The 20,144-nt window shown below is 42.9% G+C and overlaps 1 protein-coding gene across 3 annotated transcripts in view; it reads right to left on the bottom strand.

Moving 5' to 3' along the window:
* The window catches only part of ALG8 (ALG8 alpha-1,3-glucosyltransferase), an 84,418-nt gene continuing 64,274 nt past the window's right edge, over nucleotides 1-20,144 (bottom strand). For 2 of the 3 annotated variants that reach the window (XM_069759351.1, XM_069759352.1), the window contains exons 3-13: nucleotides 19,046-19,239; nucleotides 17,400-17,509; nucleotides 13,776-13,843; nucleotides 12,348-12,474; nucleotides 12,166-12,269; nucleotides 5,295-5,415; nucleotides 3,844-3,983; nucleotides 2,636-2,775; nucleotides 2,466-2,563; nucleotides 2,109-2,181; nucleotides 1-920 (exon numbers count right to left, since the gene is read on the bottom strand). In XM_069759351.1, the coding sequence (XP_069615452.1) occupies nucleotides 692-920; nucleotides 2,109-2,181; nucleotides 2,466-2,563; nucleotides 2,636-2,775; nucleotides 3,844-3,983; nucleotides 5,295-5,415; nucleotides 12,166-12,269; nucleotides 12,348-12,474; nucleotides 13,776-13,843; nucleotides 17,400-17,509; nucleotides 19,046-19,239 (1,404 nt within the window). In that variant the 3' untranslated portion in view covers nucleotides 1-691. The remainder of the gene's footprint in view (nucleotides 921-2,108; nucleotides 2,182-2,465; nucleotides 2,564-2,635; nucleotides 2,776-3,843; nucleotides 3,984-5,294; nucleotides 5,416-12,165; nucleotides 12,270-12,347; nucleotides 12,475-13,775; nucleotides 13,844-17,399; nucleotides 17,510-19,045; nucleotides 19,240-20,144) is intronic. The other variant, XM_069759355.1, reaches the window with a different exon arrangement.

Genomic DNA, 20,144 nt, shown 5'->3' with positions numbered 1-20,144 from the left:
TTCTGTAGCAGAGTTTATTTTTTTTCTTCTTATTTTAGAAAGTCACTTAAAATAATAAAAAAACAAATAGCGGAGAACCCCTTTAAGGAGTATAAACACTATAGTTTGGTTTGTGATTGTCTGCAGCAGTCAGGTGACCGTCATCTAAGGTTTCTCAAAATGGCGATGTATCAAGACTTTCCATACAGATACAAATCGCCAAAGCAGAATGCGCTGGATCCTCGGGGGCGGGAGCAAGCGAGAATACATCATTTTTTGTACTTTTATCTTTTCCAAGCTGCCTCTAAAGTTTTTAATCGAGGCCGACAATCATTTTAAACTTTTTAAAATTCCTTATTTTTCAGCAGCAAATATATGAAGCTTTTCCACATCCCGCTCCATTCTCAGCCTGACCTACTGCTGTCTCCCCGTACAATTTGGGGCATGTAGGGGGGATATCAATGCACCTGCGCAGTAGCCAACCGGACTAAGGCAAACACATGGCACGACGTAAAGTGAGAAGGTAACTCTCCTGACTCGCCATTTTGCACACAAGCGATCAAGATACGGTAAAATTTGTGATGAAAAAAAAATTTATTTACAAAAAAAAACAAAAAAAAACTTTTCTTTTATGTCTGTAATAAAAAAATAAAATTTCTCTACAGAGTCAATCTTGGTCCTCGGCAGATCGGGGGCAGGGACGGACGTGTTCTCACTGATGTTTCTTAAGACTCGGCGCTGGTCCGGTGAAGGCGGAAATATAAAGTCTGATCCAAGTGTAGGTAATGCCCAGGGCGCAGTACACAGAGGTGAGCAGCAGGGGGATGAAGGGCAGGCGCCGCTGCCAGGGGGTGAGGGGGTAAATGATCTCACACAGTAACCCCAGGGGTAGGAGGCCGCAGACGTACAGCACCTCCAGCCGGCTCAGCAGATTCCCTTTTCTGTAAAAGTCGCAGGAACAAAACCAAACAGGATTAATTCAGACCCTCTGATGGAATTAAAGTGATATAGACCCTACGCTATATTAAAGGGGATGTCCAGCGAATGCCTTATAATAAAAATAGTGATACTCACTAGACCGATCCCCCCACAAAACTCCTATTCCCAGGGTCCCCACATAAAAAATGGCTTCTTAGCAAATGACTGACAGCAGTAGTGGCCCATTGATTGGATGATCGGGGATTTCCGGCCATAGTGTGTCGAACGCAGACCAAAGGGGATCGGGTAAACATCTGAATGGGATATCCAGGGGATCAGTATTACTACTTTTATTATAAAGGCATTTATACAATTTATATTCCCTGGACAACCCCTAAGTTATTTCAGAACCCGAACAATATAAATACGGCAAACACCCCCTAGTGGTGGCTACAGGAAGCCTTCCCTGTCTTTAAGGGGGTCGTGCATTACCAAGATATTGATAATCTATCCTTTGGTCAGGCCATCAATATCAGGTCGGTCTAACAACCGGTAAACCCACCGATCAGCCGTGTCTAGGTCTGATCTGCAGTGCCTGATAATGTGCAATACTGTTTAATTGGGCTAACAGCTGATCAGAGTCGGCCCTCCACACTATTCATACAAATCGGACCGCAATGCATGGACTGTCCGCGTGTTTTCCGACCCGAGTGCAGCAGCTTCATATTTCTATAAAGCAGTCACACTCGGGAGACCTAACGGCCAGTCCGTGAACTGTGACCGATTTGTACGGACGTCTGAATGCACTCTAATGGAGATGACCTATCCTAAAGGACAGGTCATCGGTATCAAAGTTCTCAACAACCCCTTTAAGAGCTCCTCTACCATAGGACACCGGAGGACATCTTCAGGAGTGACAAGTATGCATCTCCATTACTCTGTGGACAGTTTTTCCTGCTCAGACAGATTCAAGGCTCACTTATAAGAGAAAACTTTAATTCCGGCAGAGGAAACCATCAACAAGTAGGGTCGACAGCTGAGAGAATGTAAAAGGGAAGACGAGAAGCGGACAGACAACTTTTGTATGACTTTTGTAGCCATGACCTGGTCCTTATTCTGACACAGCGCTGCCCGCAGGAGTTGCCGTAGTGTTTGCCTCGCTGGGCGACCACATTGGGATTGATACAGAGGCGCCGGTGAATTCCACTTACCCGAACAAAGCCTTCAATGAACCGAAACTGAACACGGTGAAAATAGCCATCAGCAAAAGCTTAATAGGCAGCTCTGAAAGGCACAGAAACGTTGGGTTAATGGTCTGCACCCCATTTATCAACTTAGAGGTTCAGCTCCTTTTACTGTCACCGTTTGAATGCTGCGATCGGCGCCGACTGTGGCATTAAAAGCGTTAAAATGGCAGAGATCAGAGGTCCTGAAGCGCCAAAGCCTGAGGCTGCACTATTGAGACCAGTAGGATGACAACCAATGACCCTCACTAAGTTTTTATAAAAGTTTATCAAACTTTTTCTTTTAAAAAGTTTGATAAAGAGTTTATAGGACGATCACTTTACCTTGGAGAGTAAAGAGAAGAGGAAATAATGAGAAATGACCCACAGTCGTTAGAATCAAATACATCCCGGCATCCTTTGCACTGCTGACTGCCAGTAAGCTGAAAAAAAGCAAAAAAAAAAAGTAATAAAAGTAAAATATACACTATATCCTATTCGTACTCCCCTCTCACCTGAAAGGTAAAATCGCCAGGAGGATTGCCTTCTCATGGACGTGCCATCCGAACATAAAGGAGCTGAGGGCGCAGAGGATCAGACAGCGCAGGAAACTTGGTGGTCCCTGGGGTCTAAACCACAGACACAAAACCGATGGCTGCAAAATAGAAAACGGCAAAATATATAAACCTGCAATATCCAAACCGAGAAGGGAGATTTTTATTTAAAGTGATGCCGTACCTCTAAGATATGTTATCACTTTACGATAGGTCTGACCTCTGCGACCCCCTAGATTCTGGGAGCAAACATTGCTTCCCCTTCTATTTTTCCCTCCTGCAACCGTCCCCATTCACCTGATTGGATCAGTTCTGCAGTTCCCTTTCATGGACGGGTAGCCAACGGACATCGTGCACAGGTAAAACAGAGAGGAGGACGTAGCACTACCCCCAAGGATGCAGACCACTCATTCAGCATCGGACCCCGCTTACCATAAAATGATGGCATATCCTAGCTATATACCATCGCTGTATACAATGGGAATGGCCTTTAATGAAAATAAAGCTTGATTGTTTTGTAAAAATAAAAAAAGTTCTAAAACTTTCTAACATACCCTGCTTCAATCCTTCACCATCTATGAGATTAGGCACCAATCAGATTTAAAGGTATTTTCTCATCTTCAAAGATTTTTTATTTTTCAGGCAGTGCTTGTTTTTGCAAACACATTTGCAATTTGCTGCTAATTAAAATTTGCAGCCGTTCTTGAGATATTAATACTTTTCTTTGGTTTATAGTTCGTTACCGAGGAGACCGACCACCGCTGCTGTCTGAAGCTTGTAAGCGCTGCTCTGAAGCTGGCTTGGATTAAGAGATAACAACGCGCTCCAGCCGTCCTGATCAATTTCAAAACAAGTGCTTACAAGTGCAACAGAATAGATCATTTAAGCACTGTGCTATCTATCAGCGGCGGTCGGTCTCCAAGGTAACGAGATGTTAACAAAAGGAAAAAAGTGTTAATATTTCAAGAACGGATAACAATTTTAATAAGCAGTAAATTGAAAAAGTGTTTGTATTTACTAGCACTATCCGAAAATATCCATTTATGAAGATGGAAGTGTAACCCTTTAATAATCCTCACGGCTCATTGTTTAACATTTCTGTGTTCCTGGACTCCACACGGACACATTTTAACAAACTATCAGGAGAGGGATTTGTGCTTCTGCAGTACCAGTATGGATAGAAGTGTAAGTATTAAAGTCGTCAACGGTGTGATAGACGGAAGGACGCTGTGCTCAAACTCCTGAACCAGACCCCCGGTCATCGATCCTGTGCGGACTGAAGACGGGTTCAGCAGCTGCATCTTAATGCCTGAAATTACAAGAGTGACAAAGAAGGAGGTGAGACTAAAACAATGAAAAATAAGGATTCCTGAAAGTCTGCCATCTTTAAGAAACACCATATATAGACTGCATGCAGTTGACCTGCAATACCAGTCGCAGCCTGTAAACAGGGGTGGCGCTGTTTCTGCAATAAGCAGACATGTTTTTTGTAATTCTGTAGCCCCCTTCTTTTTTTTTTTCTTGCCGCACATGTACAAGTCAGGAAAACCATGGCCACTTCATATTCAGCGAGTGCCGGCTGTGTTATAGGTAGGTGCTGGAAGTATAACTATAGCTTGCTGTTTAACCACTTTAATGCTGCTCTCGATTTATGGCAGCGACATTTAAATGGTTCGATACTGGGCAAGGCCCGGTTCCGACATCCACAGGCCACCCTGCAACACGATCGTGAGGTGCCCACGGCGGATACTAAAGCAAAGCTTCATATATCGTACGTGTGATCCTAGAATTGCAGGTTCATGTCCACTAAAGCGACAAAAAAAATAAAAGGAAAATGTAAAAAAAAAAAAGTTTAAAATCAACTTTTCCCAATACAAAAGAAAATAAAAAAAAAAGTTTGGCATCACAACATATGCAAATGTGCGATGCATGAAAATACAATATGATTCATCCTATATGGTATATGCCTTAAAGGGGGGGAAAAGAGCATTTTTTGGCCATTGCATCTCCTCCAGTGAACGGTGATAAAGGCGTCCTTTCTACCCCAATAAGGAACCATAAAAACTGCAGCACCTCACATAAAAAAATACAAGCACTGCTCCAACAGCTGAAAAATTAAAAAAGGAAATGGTAAAAAAAACCAAAGGAAAAAAATGCATTTTTTTTAATTTATTTCTTTTAACAAAGTTCAGAATTTTTTTTAACCACTAAATAAATAAATATCTATAAACATATACCAGCACATACACACATATATATATATATATATATATATATATATATATATATATATATATATATATATATATATATATATATATATATTTTGAGTGACAGATCAGAATCGTCAGTGCAAGTGTATGGATTAGTGTAAAAATCAGGACTGCAATCGGATGACATCCAAGTGTGGTCCGATCTTCACAGACTGCCAGAAAAGAGAAGGAGGAGAAACTTTTTTTTTTTCTCCATACGAGAAAAATGGAACGTCTGAATGAGTCCTAAGAGTTTGTCAGCCAGTGCTCCCTGGCAGAGATCAATCTCACCACTCTTCTGATAAAAGCTTTAATATTCGGAGACGCCAGGACCGGATAATGACAAGTGTGGTTTTTATTGCTATTACCGACAACAGACAGGGATTTGTCCGCGCCATTGTACAATGCCCAGAAGTTTGGAGCCCAGTAAGCGTGGCAGAGGCCTCTCTTAAAAGGAAAAAGGCGAGAAAGGACTTGAGGAAGCTGACCCTGTAAAAGACAAAAAAATATATCACATTCATGGCTGCCACTGATATATTCATCATCCATAGTTACTCTGGTCAAATCAAACAGTAGGCTTTAATTGTACATAGGTAAAGAGCACATATCAGCAGTCGGGGGCTACCCTTTTCATTTAAAGGGGTTCTCTCCTTTCAGAAAAAGCTTTCCTAGAAGACCTTTTAGTAGTAAAAACAAAACAAAAAGCAAACAACTGTGCCTTACTCACCCTCCCCATGTCCAGCGCTGAAACTACGGTATCTGTTGTTGTCTGCAGCACTGATATTATGTTGACAGCACTGCAACCAATCTGTGAGCTCAGCAGTGCTGAGTGGCTCGTGCTCTCTATAGCTCATTGACTGGCTGCAGCGCTATCAACGTGATGTCAGCAGACAATAAGGCCCCCTTCACGCGTCAGTCACACGTACTGGAGACACACATGTAGACCCATTCAAATCAATGGGTCTGCGCACATGTCAGTGTGTTTCCGCAGACCGTGTGTCTGTGTGCAAAACACGTAGACATGTCCGTTTTTTTACCCGCAGCATGGTCCGAAACACTTCCCAGAGTCTGGGAAAATCTTTACAGTTAGCGCTGTTCCCCGGCGCCGGATGCTGAATGCAGCTCTCATCATTGTCGCCTGGTCTCCCTGCGATCAGTGAGACCAGGCGATGCTGATGACAGTTGTAGTCAGCACCCACCATCTTTGTTTAGCGTGCAATAAATAAATTAAAATAATAAGAACAGCAGGGGGCCCCATTAATTTTCCTAACCAGCTGAGGGAAAGCCGACAGCTGATGTTATTATTCTGGGAAGGGGCCAATAGCCACAAAGATAGCTAAGCCCATTAATAACAGCTCACAGCTGCAAATTTCTTATGCAGCGAGTGGTGACATCAGTAAAGTTAAAGCAGTTCACAGGCTGGCTCACACAGAGCTTACAGTGGGAACTGCTGCCTGTGACCTGCGGTAACCTTAATTATGTCCTTAATTATGTCACTGCAGCAGCCTAAGCTCAGTGTGTTCTGGCTGACGTGGTGAGCGGTCACATTACTGATGTCACCACTCACCACAATATCCGGAAGTAGCAGAAATAGTGCTGGGACCTCATCATTATGGACTGGCAGAGGACAGGTGAAGACTAATTTGATTTTTTATTGTTAGGATAATAAATGGGTAAAAGAGGGTAATTGTCAGGGAGTGATTTGCACAATTAAAAGACTTTTCTGTGTGTGTCTTTATTCATTTTGACCACGGGGTTAGTAATGGGGGTGTCTGAGCTTGATGTCAGCTGACATTACACAGCTGACATCAACCTCAAAACCATTACCCCACTTGCCAATGCACCAGGGCATCGGAAAGAGCCGAGGCTAAGAATGGATGCACCATTTCTGGGATGGCTGAGGGCTGGTGTTCTAAGTCTGATAGGGGGCTAATATCCATGGCCCCTTCCCAGCCTATTAATATCAGCTCGCAGCTATCTGTTTAGCCTTTACCGGTTAGCAAAATTAGGGGGGACCTGACATTTTTTTTTTGGGTCCCTATTTTTACTAACCAGTAAAGGCTACGCAGACATATGTGAACTGTTATTAATAGACTGGAAACCTTCATGGCTTTTGGCCTCTTCCCAGAAGAACAAATCCCCCAGCCTTCGGCTTTCCCTCAGCTGGTTAAGAAAATAAAGGTGACTTCACAATGTTTATTTTTTTTACATTTACCGTATTTTTCGGACTATAAAACAATTTTTCCCCCTAAAATTTGGGAGGAAAATGGGTGCGTCTTATAGTGAGAACGCAGGCTTACCGGGGGGTTGCGGCAGAGGTGTGACGATGCTGCGGCAGTGGGCGGTGCGGAGTGCACCTGAGCAGGGTCCCTTCTTCAGGATGCCGGCAGCAGAAATGTAGAGGCGCCGCGGCCCGGTGTCCATGGTGAGCAGAGCCAAGAGCATCGCCGGTTTCTCTGCGGCCATCTTTCTGAAGCTGTGGGCTACCGGAGGCTTCAGGAAAATGGCCACCTGAGGCCACGGGTGCGCAGATTGAGATCTCGGCAGCCATTTTCCTGAAGCTGAGTGCCACCAAGATCTCAATCTGCGCACCTGCGGCCTCCGGCAGCCATTTTCCTGAAGCCTCAAGCGGTTCATGGCTTCAGGAAGATGGCAGCAGGGAAACTGGTGATGCACTCGATTCTGCCTACCGTAGACATCGGGCGGCAGCATAGCCACATATCTCCCGCCCAGATCCTGAAGAAGGGCCCTGCTCCATGCTCTGCCTCACCGCCGACACCGGACCTGCAGCCTATCACCCCGGGACTGCAGCATTGCCCTACTTCTGCTGCCACCGGCATCCTGAGAAAGGGACCTTGCTCCATGCTCTGCCTCACCTCCGATACCGGACCTGCAGCATCGCACCCCGAGACTGCACATTGCCCCACTTCTGCAGCCGCTGGCATCCTGAGGAAGGGACCCTGCCTTCTGTGACCCCACTGTACCACCACCAGCCCTCAGGTAAGATACCTTAAATTCGGACAATAAGACAGACCCCCATCTTATAAAAATCTTTTTTTTCTGCTATTTTCCACCCCAAAGTTTGGGGTGTGTCTTATGATCCAGTGCATCTTATAGTCTGAAAAATATGGTATTTATTTAATGTGCAATGTACACAAATGACGGGTGCTGATTACAACTGTCATCAGTGGAGCCTGGTCGCGCTGATCGCAGGGAAACCAGGCATAGAGGATGAGAGTTGGATTCAGCACCCGGCGCCTGATAACAGCGGTAACTGTACTGCTTTTCCCAGACACCAGTACGTGTCACACTGATGTTGCACACGGATATGACACATGGACACGGATAGCACGGATACTTGTTTTTCCAGTACTGAAAATATCAGGATGTATGAAAGAGTCCTAACAAACACCAGTAGCAGTGGCAGAAACTTAACACTGCAGCCAGGGAGAGTGAGTAAAGTGTTGATTGTTTTTTTGTGTGTGTTTTTTTTTTAACTACTAACAGACCTTCTAGCAAAAACTTTTCTGAAAACAGGACAATTCCTTTAAGAAAAGAGTCGTCAGCATCAGATTTGTGATTTTTAAAAAACAAACACTTATTACAAAAAGCAATCGGAATAGTCCCAAGTGCCCTCCCTAGAGGATCCTACTTTCTATGAATAGTCACGACCGAACCTCTGGATTATAGGATTCCAGAATGCAGATCGGGACCCCACAATCCTCCTTGCTCTAAAATCACAATTGCAGCACGAGTTGTAGTTTTGAATGCCACCATTCACTTTACCATACAATGTACTGAAAAACAGGGGAAAAAATTACATGTGAGATAAAATAATTTAAAAAAAAATGTAATTCCGCCATTGTTTTTTGGGGTTCTGTTTTTACAGCATCCATTGTATGGTAAAAAAAATGATCTAGTGACGTGAGTCTTCAGGACAGTGCAATACCAAACATTCATGTTTTGTTTTTATAAGTTTTTTTAAGTGATAAAAAAAAATGTAAAAAAAACATTTTTATTTTTTTTTTCAATGTCATTTTCCTTTACCCGTAACTTAATTTTTCTGTTTTTTTTTATGTTGATGGAGCTGCGCGAGGGATTTTTCTATTGCAAGGTGAGCTCATGTTTTTATTTATACCATTTTGGGTTTTGATGACTTTTTATTAGCAAATTTTTGGTTGCAAAATAAAATGCAATAAGAAGTAGTGATGAGCGAATATACTCGTTACTCGAGATTTCTCGAGCACGCTCGGGTGTCCTCCGAGTATTTTTTAGTTCTCGGAGATTTAGGGGCAGCACGGTGGCGCAGTGGTTAGCACAGCAGCTTTGCAGCGCTGGAGTCCTGGGTTCAAACCCCACCAAGGACAACATCTGCAAAGAGTTTGTATGTTCTCTCCGTGTTTGCGTGGGTTTCCTCTGGGTACTCCGGTTTCCTCCCACATTCCAAAGACATACTGATAGGGAACCTAGATTGTGAGCCCCAACGGGGACAGCGATGATAATGTGTGCAACCTGTAAAGCGCTGTGGAATATGTTAGCGCTATTTAAAAATAAAGATTATTATTATTATTTTCATCGCCGCAGCTGAATGATTGTGGCTATTCCCTAGCAACCAGGCAACCCCCACATGTACTTATGCTGGCTAACAGATGTAAATCATTCAGCTGCGGCAATAAAAACTAAATCTCCGAGCATGCTCGAGAAATCTCGAGTAACGAGTATATTCGCTCATCACTACTTCTCATTGCATTTTATTTTGCAACCAAAAAGATCTAATTCAGGCATTTCAATTTATTTTCTTTTTACTGTTTTAACCAATCAACTTAATTTTATATTTTGGTAGAACGGACTTTTACGTACGTGGCGACACCACGTACATTTTTTTTAATCTTTCTTTTTAATTGGTGGAAAGAGTCACTTGCATCTTTACTTTTTTTTTTCTCCGTTTTCCTTTATTTATTTATTTTTTTGAGTCTTAGGTTGACATGAGTTTTGCATTATGTAGTAAAGAAAAATTGTGGTCTCCTATGAATGCTGTCCACAAACTGGTTGTGATAGAAGTACCATCATGGTAGGCACAGGTGACTTCAGCAAACATGGCAGCCCATCGGCATTGCATCATGAGGAAGGAGCTAGGGTGATGGGCATGTGGAATAGTGCGCCCCTGGGACGCCTGCCGTAAATGACATCCACCTGGGGCGCGTGCCGTAAATGGCGCTGTGTAACAGGGCCGCCATTTGTCGGGAAAGATGCGAGTTCAGCTCTGGAGCCCGCAACAAAGATAGCACGTCCTATTTCAGGAAGGAGTTAATATACATTGAATATCATTTTGTATAATGCTATTTCTATACTGAGATCTAATCACTTCATGTTACAGGCCCGAAAGCCTGAGGTGGCAGTTTAGGCCGACATGTTTCTGTCAGCCGTTGTTGTTGTCATGGAGACCTGCACCATCTTCATTAACGTTCCACTTATAATCTGACATTTTTCAGTCAGGTCAGATGTAGAGATTGTTATATTTGGTGGTTTGGATGTACACAGTCTCCATGACAACACAGCTCCTGACTGAAATCATATAGTTATCAAAGTAGCGCAGCCTCAGGGTATGTGCACACGTCAGGATTATTTCCTGACAAAATCCTGAGAATTCTGCCAGAAATCCGCGTCCTTTTTTCGCGCGGATTTCTCGCGGAATTTGCGCGTTTTTTGCGGATTTTTTTTTTTTTCCGGAATGTCCTTTTTGATAGGAAATCTGCAAAAAATCCGCAAAAAGAATGAGCATGTCCGTTTATTTTGCGGAATGCGTTTTTTTTGCGGAAAAAAACGCTAACATATGCACAAAAAATGCGGAATGCATTCTAAAAGATAGGATGCATAATGTTAGCGTTTTTTTACCGGATTTATAGCGTTTTTATAGCGAAATTCCGCAAAAAAAACGCTAAAAATCCGGACGTGTGCACATACCCTCAGGCTTTGGGCCTGTAACTTCATGTGATGATATATTGACTAGGGAGGCAGGATCTCATAGGCTGCCCATCAGTGTATTATCTAAGCCATTAATGAATAACTTGTTCAAAAGCCTTTATGGGGCTAAAAAAATATTGTTGTTTTTTTTTGTTTTGTTTTGTTTTTTAAAAGCATTTTTTTAAAAGGGTTAAAAAAAAAATTGTTTAATAATGTTTAATCTGGGGGAAGAAGCCGCTCTGCAGCTCTGAAATCAACGGGGAAAAAATACGGCTCTCGGAATGTTGTAAAAAAAAAATTATTCATTTTTCTTTTTTTAAAAAGTGATTTTCTTGAGTTAAAATAGTAAAATGTATAAAATAAAGCAAAAACAAAACCATCAATTGGTATCACAGTAATCGTTCCTGCTAGTACAATAAATAATATACCGGTAAATAAAATAAGGTTGAACAGTTGAAGTAATTGCTGCCTTTTTGTTCATCCTTGGAATTAAAAAACGATGTACCAAAATGTTCATTTTTTTTGCTGATATCAGGGGAACAGATAAAGAAAAAAGGAAATTATTTAGATTTTTTACACTATATATGACCACTAACAAATATTTTAATGTCATTCTCCTTGGCATAGAAATTATTTATACACATTGGACATATTATTCTTTTGACAGCAGTGGAGATTTTTATTTTAGATAATTTTTTTTGCTTTTTTGGTCATTTTTTTGACTGTGCCCCCCATTTTATCATAAGAATACATTATTTTTATTGCGGATTTCCTCTGTAACTGGGGTTGATATATTTTCCCCATTTACAGGAGAAATTCAGCCTCCTGCATACATAGTAGAGCTGAATGAGTCTTTTGGGCCCCAGCATCTTTTGCTCTTCCTGTCTTCCTGCACCCGGCAATCACATGATAAATTTGGTATGGTCGTTCTTTTATTGACATGTTGAATAAAATTAATGGTGCACTTTTTTTTTTTTAAATCCAGAATTGCTGTTTATTTGTTTTTTTGCTCATTCCAACTCCAAAAAGTCTAATAAAAAGCGATCAAAAAGTCAAATGTACCTCGAAAAAAAAAGAACCAAAAAGAGTCCTCATACAGCTCTTGGAGCAAGTTAATAAGCAAACATCTTTTTTTCATCAAAGCCAAATTAGATCTGGTAAAATTCCTTTAATCTGGAAATTATGTGACAGGTGCCAGATCATAAAGTATTCTGGATGATCAGATGTACTGCATACATTCCAGAATTTGCATGCACATTGGTGAATAAAACATACCAAGTAAATAAAGGGTCCAAACGAAACCACGAAAACCAGCACAACTATGACGGCCAAAGCAAGGAAGCGCAAAAGACTGAAACTTCTCCATCGTATGGAGCCGTCTGTGGAGAAAGATGGGAGAAGACACTGAGCCATAATCAGGGAGAAGCTAATATAATAGTGATAGTACCGTCACTAACCTGGATTATTCACCGTAAAGCAGTACGAGCGCAATAAGTAGATGCCGTACGCCGGGGCGATGTACAGGTAGATGTGTTTAAAGTTTAGTAGGACAGCGAAGAGGAGTGCGCTCTCCAGGTGTCTCTTCTGCCAAAAGAAAAGTGGCAATTTATTATTTTAGCATCTTATTTTGGAACAGACTCTAACCTCTTAAAGAGGGGGGGGGGTCTTCATTCTTGACATTGGGTCCCCCAATAATAAGTTAATCACTTGATATCCCAGTGCTGAGACTCCCAAAGATCAGCTGGGGAATCTGGCAGTAAGCCTATAAATAATCACACTGCAGCGCTAGCACAGGCATAGAAATAGTGCTGCTTTTTGGTAGGTGTTCATCTCTTTCCCAGTGCAGGATTCACAGTTACACTGCACAGTACTGACGACGCTAAAGTTGATTTGATTTTTTTTTTATGGATTTAGTAACAGGATGATTTGATCACAGTAATACAATATAATGCAGTGAAGTGGCCGGATGTGAATACACTTATAAGGAAATTCATTAAGGCTGGCGTAGAGCATGCTAGGAGTACAGTTCCTGATTCATTAAGCGGCCGCTTAATGTTTTAGGTATGTCTGTTGCCTAGCATGTGCCACTGCCAGAATTGTACACCATTTGTGGACTAACGTACATTTCTTGAGTACGGACACCACTTAAGTGGAGTAACTTATGATGAATTTGATGGGTGAACGAGCATCAACCCGTCCCATCATATTGGCTGAGACTGGGGTGTAAAAACTTCCAAGTTGCACAAAAATATTGCAACATATTAAGATGTTTATGCCAGATTTCTAGTGGAAAAACCTTATTGAATAGCCTCATTAGCATATATCTCATTCCAGAGCAGGAATCACAGCTACACTGCACAGTTATCATGTATGCGTTCCTCTATGCTGGTTCTTTCTAGTACTTTTCTTTATATCACCCTAAATCTGGATTCACAGCTACACTGCTCAGCATTGCTGTATAAAGTCCTCCATGATGTTGCTGCTTCTGAACATTTTGTATATAGAGACAGGAGAGCTGGAATATATCAGGTTTGTGTGCAGTGTATGAAAAACATCATAGCAGCTAGTATTCACCCACTAGATCAGAGACAACTGTCCTTAAATACACACACAAGACTGCTTTTAAGAAAAGTCTATGCCTTGTGACACAAAGTGATCACCAGGACCAGTAGATTCAGTCAATACTTATAGCACCAAGAACCTGGCTCAGAGATTACTATATGATTATTACAGCCCTATAGCAGTGAACGGGAGATTCTGACTACAGACTCGGGAGATTTATAGAGAAAGAGTTGTCAAGACTCAAACTTTAAAATCCCACATAAAACAATGCAATGCACCAGAAAAAAACCAAAAAGTGTGTATATTACCGCCATAACATTTACCTGAAACATGCGAGCGATGGACAGCAGCATGATCCCGGAGAGAAATCCGTTATATTGGAAGTGGATATCTAAGAAAGTATTCAGGACGGACAAGAATCATTAAATGTTAATGACCTTAACCCCTTCCTGCCACAGCCAATTTAATTTTTGTGCTTTCTGACCCCATAGCTGTATCAGGCCTTGGTTTTTGTGCGGGAAGAGTTGTAGTTTTTAATTACACAATTCACTTCACCATATAATCTGTTGCAAAACAGGTAAAAAAAAATTTCAAATGCAGCGGCCCCCGGGATCACCGTTTCTCCTGCAGCGCAGCGCCACGGACCGGGTAACACAAGCGCCAGCTTAGATTGCGATTCCTCGCCCTTCCTCTGCGCCTCATCTCCCTTACACTTTCCAGGACCCTTGAGGTGTAATCCTCCCGGGTACATCTATATGCAGGCCCTCTGGCACTTAGACCGTGCTAATTGCTTCCAGTTATGTTAAAGATGTTTCTGATGAAGGTCTTGTGGTTAGACCGAAAACGTTTAAAATCTTTGAACTGGATGCACAAATAAACAAAATGTTCAACTTCATCTAGACTAGGTAATGACACTGGAGAGAAGACCTAAACTAGGTAATGTCACCAGAGGGAAGACTTAGACTAGGTAATGACACCGGAGAGAAGACTTAGACTAGGTAATGACACCGGAGAGAAGACTTAGACTAGGTAATGACACTGGAGAGAAGACCTAAACTAGGTAATGTCACCAGAGGGAAAACCTAGACTAGGTAATGACACCGGAGAGAAGACTTAGACTAGGTAATGACACCGGAGAGAAGACTTAGACTAGGTAATGACACCGGAGAGAAGACTTAGACTAGGTAATGACACTGGAGAGAAGACTTAGACTAGGTAATGACACCGGAGAGAAGACTTAGACTAGGTAATGACACCGGAGAGAAGACTTAGACTAGGTAATGACACCGGAGAGAAGACTTAGACTAGGTAATGACACCGGAGAGAAGACTTAGACTAGGTAATGACACCGGAGAGAAGACTTAGACTAGGTAATGACACTGGAGAGAAGACTTAGACTAGGTAATGACACCGGAGAGAAGACTTAGACTAGGTAATGACACCGGAGAGAAGACTTAGACTAGGTAATGACACCGGAGAGAAGACTTAGACTAGGTAATGACACCGGAGAGAAGACTTAGACTAGGTAATGACACTGGAGAGAAGACTTAAACTAGGTAATGACACCGGAGAGAAGACCTAGACTAGGTAATGACACCAGAGGGAAGACCTAGATTAGATAATGTCACCAGAGGGAAGACCTAGACTAGGTAATGACACCGGAGAAAGACCTAGACTAGGTAGTGACACCGGAGAGAAGACCTAGACTAGGTAATGACACCAGAGGGAAGACTGTTATGATCAGGTGGCCTTGGAGCAGCATGAAATGACCTTCGCTGGAGCAGTGGTAACTTTACTGACCGCAAACCCTGATCCTATCACCGCAACTAGAAGTAGCCGTGGGGTGTGCCTAACCAGACCTAGACACCTCAACACAGCCTAAGGACTACATATCCCTAACGATGGAAATAGGAAAAACTCTCTTGCCTCAGAGTAGACCCCCAAAGGATAGACAGCCCCCAACAAATAATGACTGTGAGTAGGAGAGGAAAAGACACATGCAGACAGAAAACAGGGATAAGCAAAGGAGGCCACTTCTACCTAGATAGGAACGGAAAGTACAGGATACTATGCGGTCAGCATAAAAAACTACAAAATACCCACAGCAGAAAAAGACAAAAACTCCACCACCTAACTAAAGATGTGGAGAGTATATCTGCGACTCCAGCGAATCCAACTAGACTGTGAAAAACAACAGGCACAGTCTAGCAGGAACAAAATAGAAACAAGATCAGCACCAAAAAATAAACACACAGCCGTGTGTCTAAAAAGTGAAGCAAGCACTTATCTTTGCTGAGATGGCAGCAAGCAGGAGAGGCAAGGCAGAGGACCAACACTTCCAATGGAACATTGACTACTGGCAAGGGCCAATGGATCCTGCACAGCTAAATACCCCAGTCAGAATAGCAATTAGCAGAAACACCTGTCCAAGACTGCTGCTCAAGAATAACTGCATTACCATCAACAACCACTGGAGGGAGCCCAAGAGCAGAATTCACAACAGAAGACCTAGACTAGGTAATGACACCGGAGAGAAGACCTAGACTAGGTAATGACACTGGAGAGAAGACCTAGACTAGGTAATGACACCGGAGAGAAGACCTAGACTAGGTAGTGACACCAGAGGGAAGACCCAGACTAGGTAATGACACCGGAGAGAAGACCTAGACTAGGTAATGGCACCAGAGGGAAGACCTAGATTAGATAATGTCACCAGAGGGAAGACCTAGACTAGGTAATGACACCGGAGAAAAGACCCAGACTAGGTATTGACACCAGAGGGAAGACCTAGACTAGGTACGGACACCAGATTGCAGACCTAAACTATGTGATGACAGTGGAGAGAAGACCTAAACAAGGTAATGACACCAGAGAGAAGATCTTAGACTAGGTAATGATACCGGAAAGAAGAACTAGATTAGCTCTAGAACTAGATTAATGTCACCAGAGGGAAAACCTACACTAGGTAATGACACCAGAGGGAAGACCTAGACTAGGTAATGACACCGGAAAGAAGATCCAGACTAGGTATGGACACAATAGAGAAGAATTAGACTAGGTTCGGACACCAGAGAGAAGACCTAGAAAAGGTATGGTTACCGGAGAGAAGATCTAGACTAGATAAGGACACCGGATTGAAGATCTAGAAAAGCTACAGACACCAGAGAGAAGACCTAGAAAATGTACAGACACCAGAGAGAAGACCTAGAAAAAGTACGGACACCGGAGAGAAGAACTAGAAAAGGTACAGTCACCGGAGAGAAGACCTAGAAAAGGTACAGACACCGGAGAGAAGACCCAGAAAAGGTACAGTCACCGGAGAGAAAATCTAGACTAGATAAGGACACCGGAGAGAAGACCTAGAAAAGGTACGGACACCGGAAAGAAGACCTAGAAAAGGTACGGACACCAGAAAGAAGACCTAGAAAAGGTACAGACACCGGAGAGAAGACCTAGACCCTAAGGGACTTGAATCTGCGATGGTTTGATCTCTCGTATTACAAATATTGCAACACTTCTATACTGCAGTATAGAATGAAAATTACAGTCTCTTATGAAGCCCAAACTTTGGCTGAGCTTCACATGAGACCAAGACCAAAATGGCAGCAACATTATGGGGGAGCAAACTGGGTTTGCATTATTTAATTGCCATCAGAAATCACTGGAATCGATAGCTATTTGATTAGCTGTATAACACAGTTCCTGAACCTGCTCCATACATATGTACCCAGACATTGGATATAATAGTACATCCTATGTCAAGAAGGTGTTAAATATCAGAGAGCCCTGTCACTGAAAGTGGGGGATCTGGCAGGCCAGGGGACTCCTGGTCCCAGCACTAGGACTTATCAGACATTTATGGTATATTCTGTGGAAAACGTCATTAAAACAAAAGTCAGTTTACATCAGCATTTATCACATGTGTGAATAGAGACGTCAAAGGATACGATCTACAATCAGTAGCCCGAAGTTCCAGAGGAGAAGGACAGCGAGGATGAACACCGGTTTCTCCAGCAAATCCCTCCGATCTTTTTTATCATTGATACACTGGCAGCACCTGGATGAAATCACAAGACAAAAAAATGTAAAAGGATCGAATAAAACCCGAACAAAAAGAAAGGAATGGAAGTGAAGATGATGGAAGGTAAAAGAAGGAAACAGAATGGAAAAGGAAGGACTGGCCTTGTTACGGACACTGTGGGAAAGGGAAAAAAAAAGGTAAGGACACCGGAGAGAATATCCAGACTTGGTACGGGCGCCGAAGAGAAGACCTAGACAAGGTACGGATGCCAAAGAGAAGACCCAGACTAGGTACGGACACCGGTGAGAAGACCCAGACTAGGTACGGACCCCAGAGAGAAGACCCAGACTAGGTACGGACACCAGAGATAAGACCCAGACTAGGTACGGAGACCAGAGATAAGACCCAGACTAGGTACGGACACCAGAGATAAGACCCAGACTAGGTACGGACACCAGAGAGAAGACCCAGACTAGGTACGGAGACCAGAGATAAGACCCAGACTAGGTACGGACACCAGAGATAAGACCCAGACTAGGTGAGGACAACGGAGAGGAGACCTAGACTAGGTATGGTCACCATAGATAAGACCCAGACTAGGTATGGACACAGAGAGAAGACCCAGACTAGGTATGGACACCGGAGAGAAGACCCAGACTAGGTACGGACACCGGAGGGAAGACCCAGACTAGGTACGGACACCAGAGATAAGACCCAGACTAGGTACGGACACCAGAGATAAGACTCAGACTAGGTACGGACACCAGAGAGAAGACCCAGACTAGGTACGGAGACCAGAGATAAGACCCAGACTAGGTATGGACACAGAGAGAAGACCCAGACTAGGTATGGACACCGGAGAGAAGACCCAGACTAGGTACGGACACCGGAGGGAAGACCCAGACTAGGTACGGACACCAGAGATAAGACCCAGACTAGGTACGGACACCAGAGATAAGACCCAGACTAGGTGAGGACAACGGAGAGGAGACCTAGACTAGGTATGGTCACCATAGATAAGACCCAGACTAGGTATGGACACAGAGAGAAGACCCAGACTAGGTATGGACACAGAGAGAAGACCCAGACTAGGTATGGACACCAGAGAGAAGACCCAGACTAGGTGAGGACAACGAAGAGGAGACCTAGATTAGGTGAGGACAACGGAGAGGAGACGTAGACTAGGTGACGACATAGGAGAGATACAATTAGTAATGATAGCAAGAAAAATCAGTGGACAAAGAACAGAGAGCTAAGGAATGTAACATTAGGAATAAGCAGACCCAGGACAGAAAAGAAAAAAACAAAATGAAAAGAACAACATTAAATAATAGAAGGGAGGATAAGACCAAAAAACCCCTGAAAATAAATTGCATAGGAACAAAGAACTGTCTCGCCACCCTGCTTTACCCTGCAGCCTTGTGTCTTCACAAACTGACCAATCCATAAGAACTGACTTATCGCAGCAGAGACAGAAAGCTTATAATCTACAAATAACTACACGACAAGTGAGGAGGGGGAATAATGAGACGGAGGACCCATTCTCTGTCTGGACAAGTGTCAAGATCTTACTGTTTGGCAGCATAGATGAAGAAGACATCGGAGAGAATGACGGAGAACCTCTGGAACAGGACGGTATTCGGGCTGGCGTAGTTTAGGTTTTCCACTTTCAGCATTTCTGGATCGAAGTAATGAGCCACGTGGGAGAGAGCGAACTCAAACCAGGCGAAAAGCGGAGGGTAATCCAGCGTCCACTCGGAAGTCGCCTGGAGATCAACAATCAGGTTTATAGACATAGAAAGAAAAAAAGGCTCATAATACAGTCACGGCCGAAAGTGTTGGCACCCTTGAAATTGTTCCCGAAAAAAAGTATTTCTTCCAGAACATTATTGCAGTTACACTTTTTGTTTATACACAGGTTTATTTCCTTTGTGTGTATTGGAACAACACAAAAAAAAAACAAAGAAGAAAAGGCAAATGAGACAATTTCACACAAAACCCTAAAATGGGTTGGAAAAAATTGTTGGCATCTTTCTTAAACGGTCGGTAAATAACTTTGATTCAAGCATGTGATGCCTGTGGCAAGTAACAGGTGTGGGCAATATGAAACTCACACCTGTAACTGGATATAAATGGGAGAAGCTGATGCAATCTTTGCGTTGTGAGTCACACTAAACATGGAGAACAGAAAGAGGAGAAGAGAACGGTCTGAGGACTTGAGAAACAAAATTGTTGAACAATATCAACAATCTCCAGGTTACAAGTGAAATTCCAGAGATCTTCATGTTCTTTTGTCCTCTGTGTGCAGCATAATCAAGAAGTTTACAACCCAGGGCGTATCAGTGTCAGTGCGAACTATTCGTCCACATGTGAATGAAATGCTATGGAAGGAGACTTAGGAGGACTCTGCTGCTGACACAGAGACATAAAAAAGCTAGATTGCAGTTTCCTAAATCTATGTAAGACAAAATCTTTCTGGGAAAGCATCTTGTGGGCAGAGGAGACCAAGAAAGAGCTTTTTGGAAAAGCATATCATTCTACTGTTTACTGAAAACGGAATGAGGAAAAGCACACAATGCCTACAGTCAAATATGGTGGAGGTTTAAAGATTTATTGGGGTTGTTTTGCAGCTTCCGGCACTGGGTCCCTTGATTGTGTGCAAGGCATCATG

This window comes from Ranitomeya imitator, chromosome 3 (genome assembly GCF_032444005.1).
Source record: "Ranitomeya imitator isolate aRanImi1 chromosome 3, aRanImi1.pri, whole genome shotgun sequence".
NCBI classification, from domain to species: domain Eukaryota; kingdom Metazoa; phylum Chordata; class Amphibia; order Anura; family Dendrobatidae; genus Ranitomeya; species Ranitomeya imitator.
This window is presented reverse-complemented; position numbering and strand designations above follow the sequence as displayed.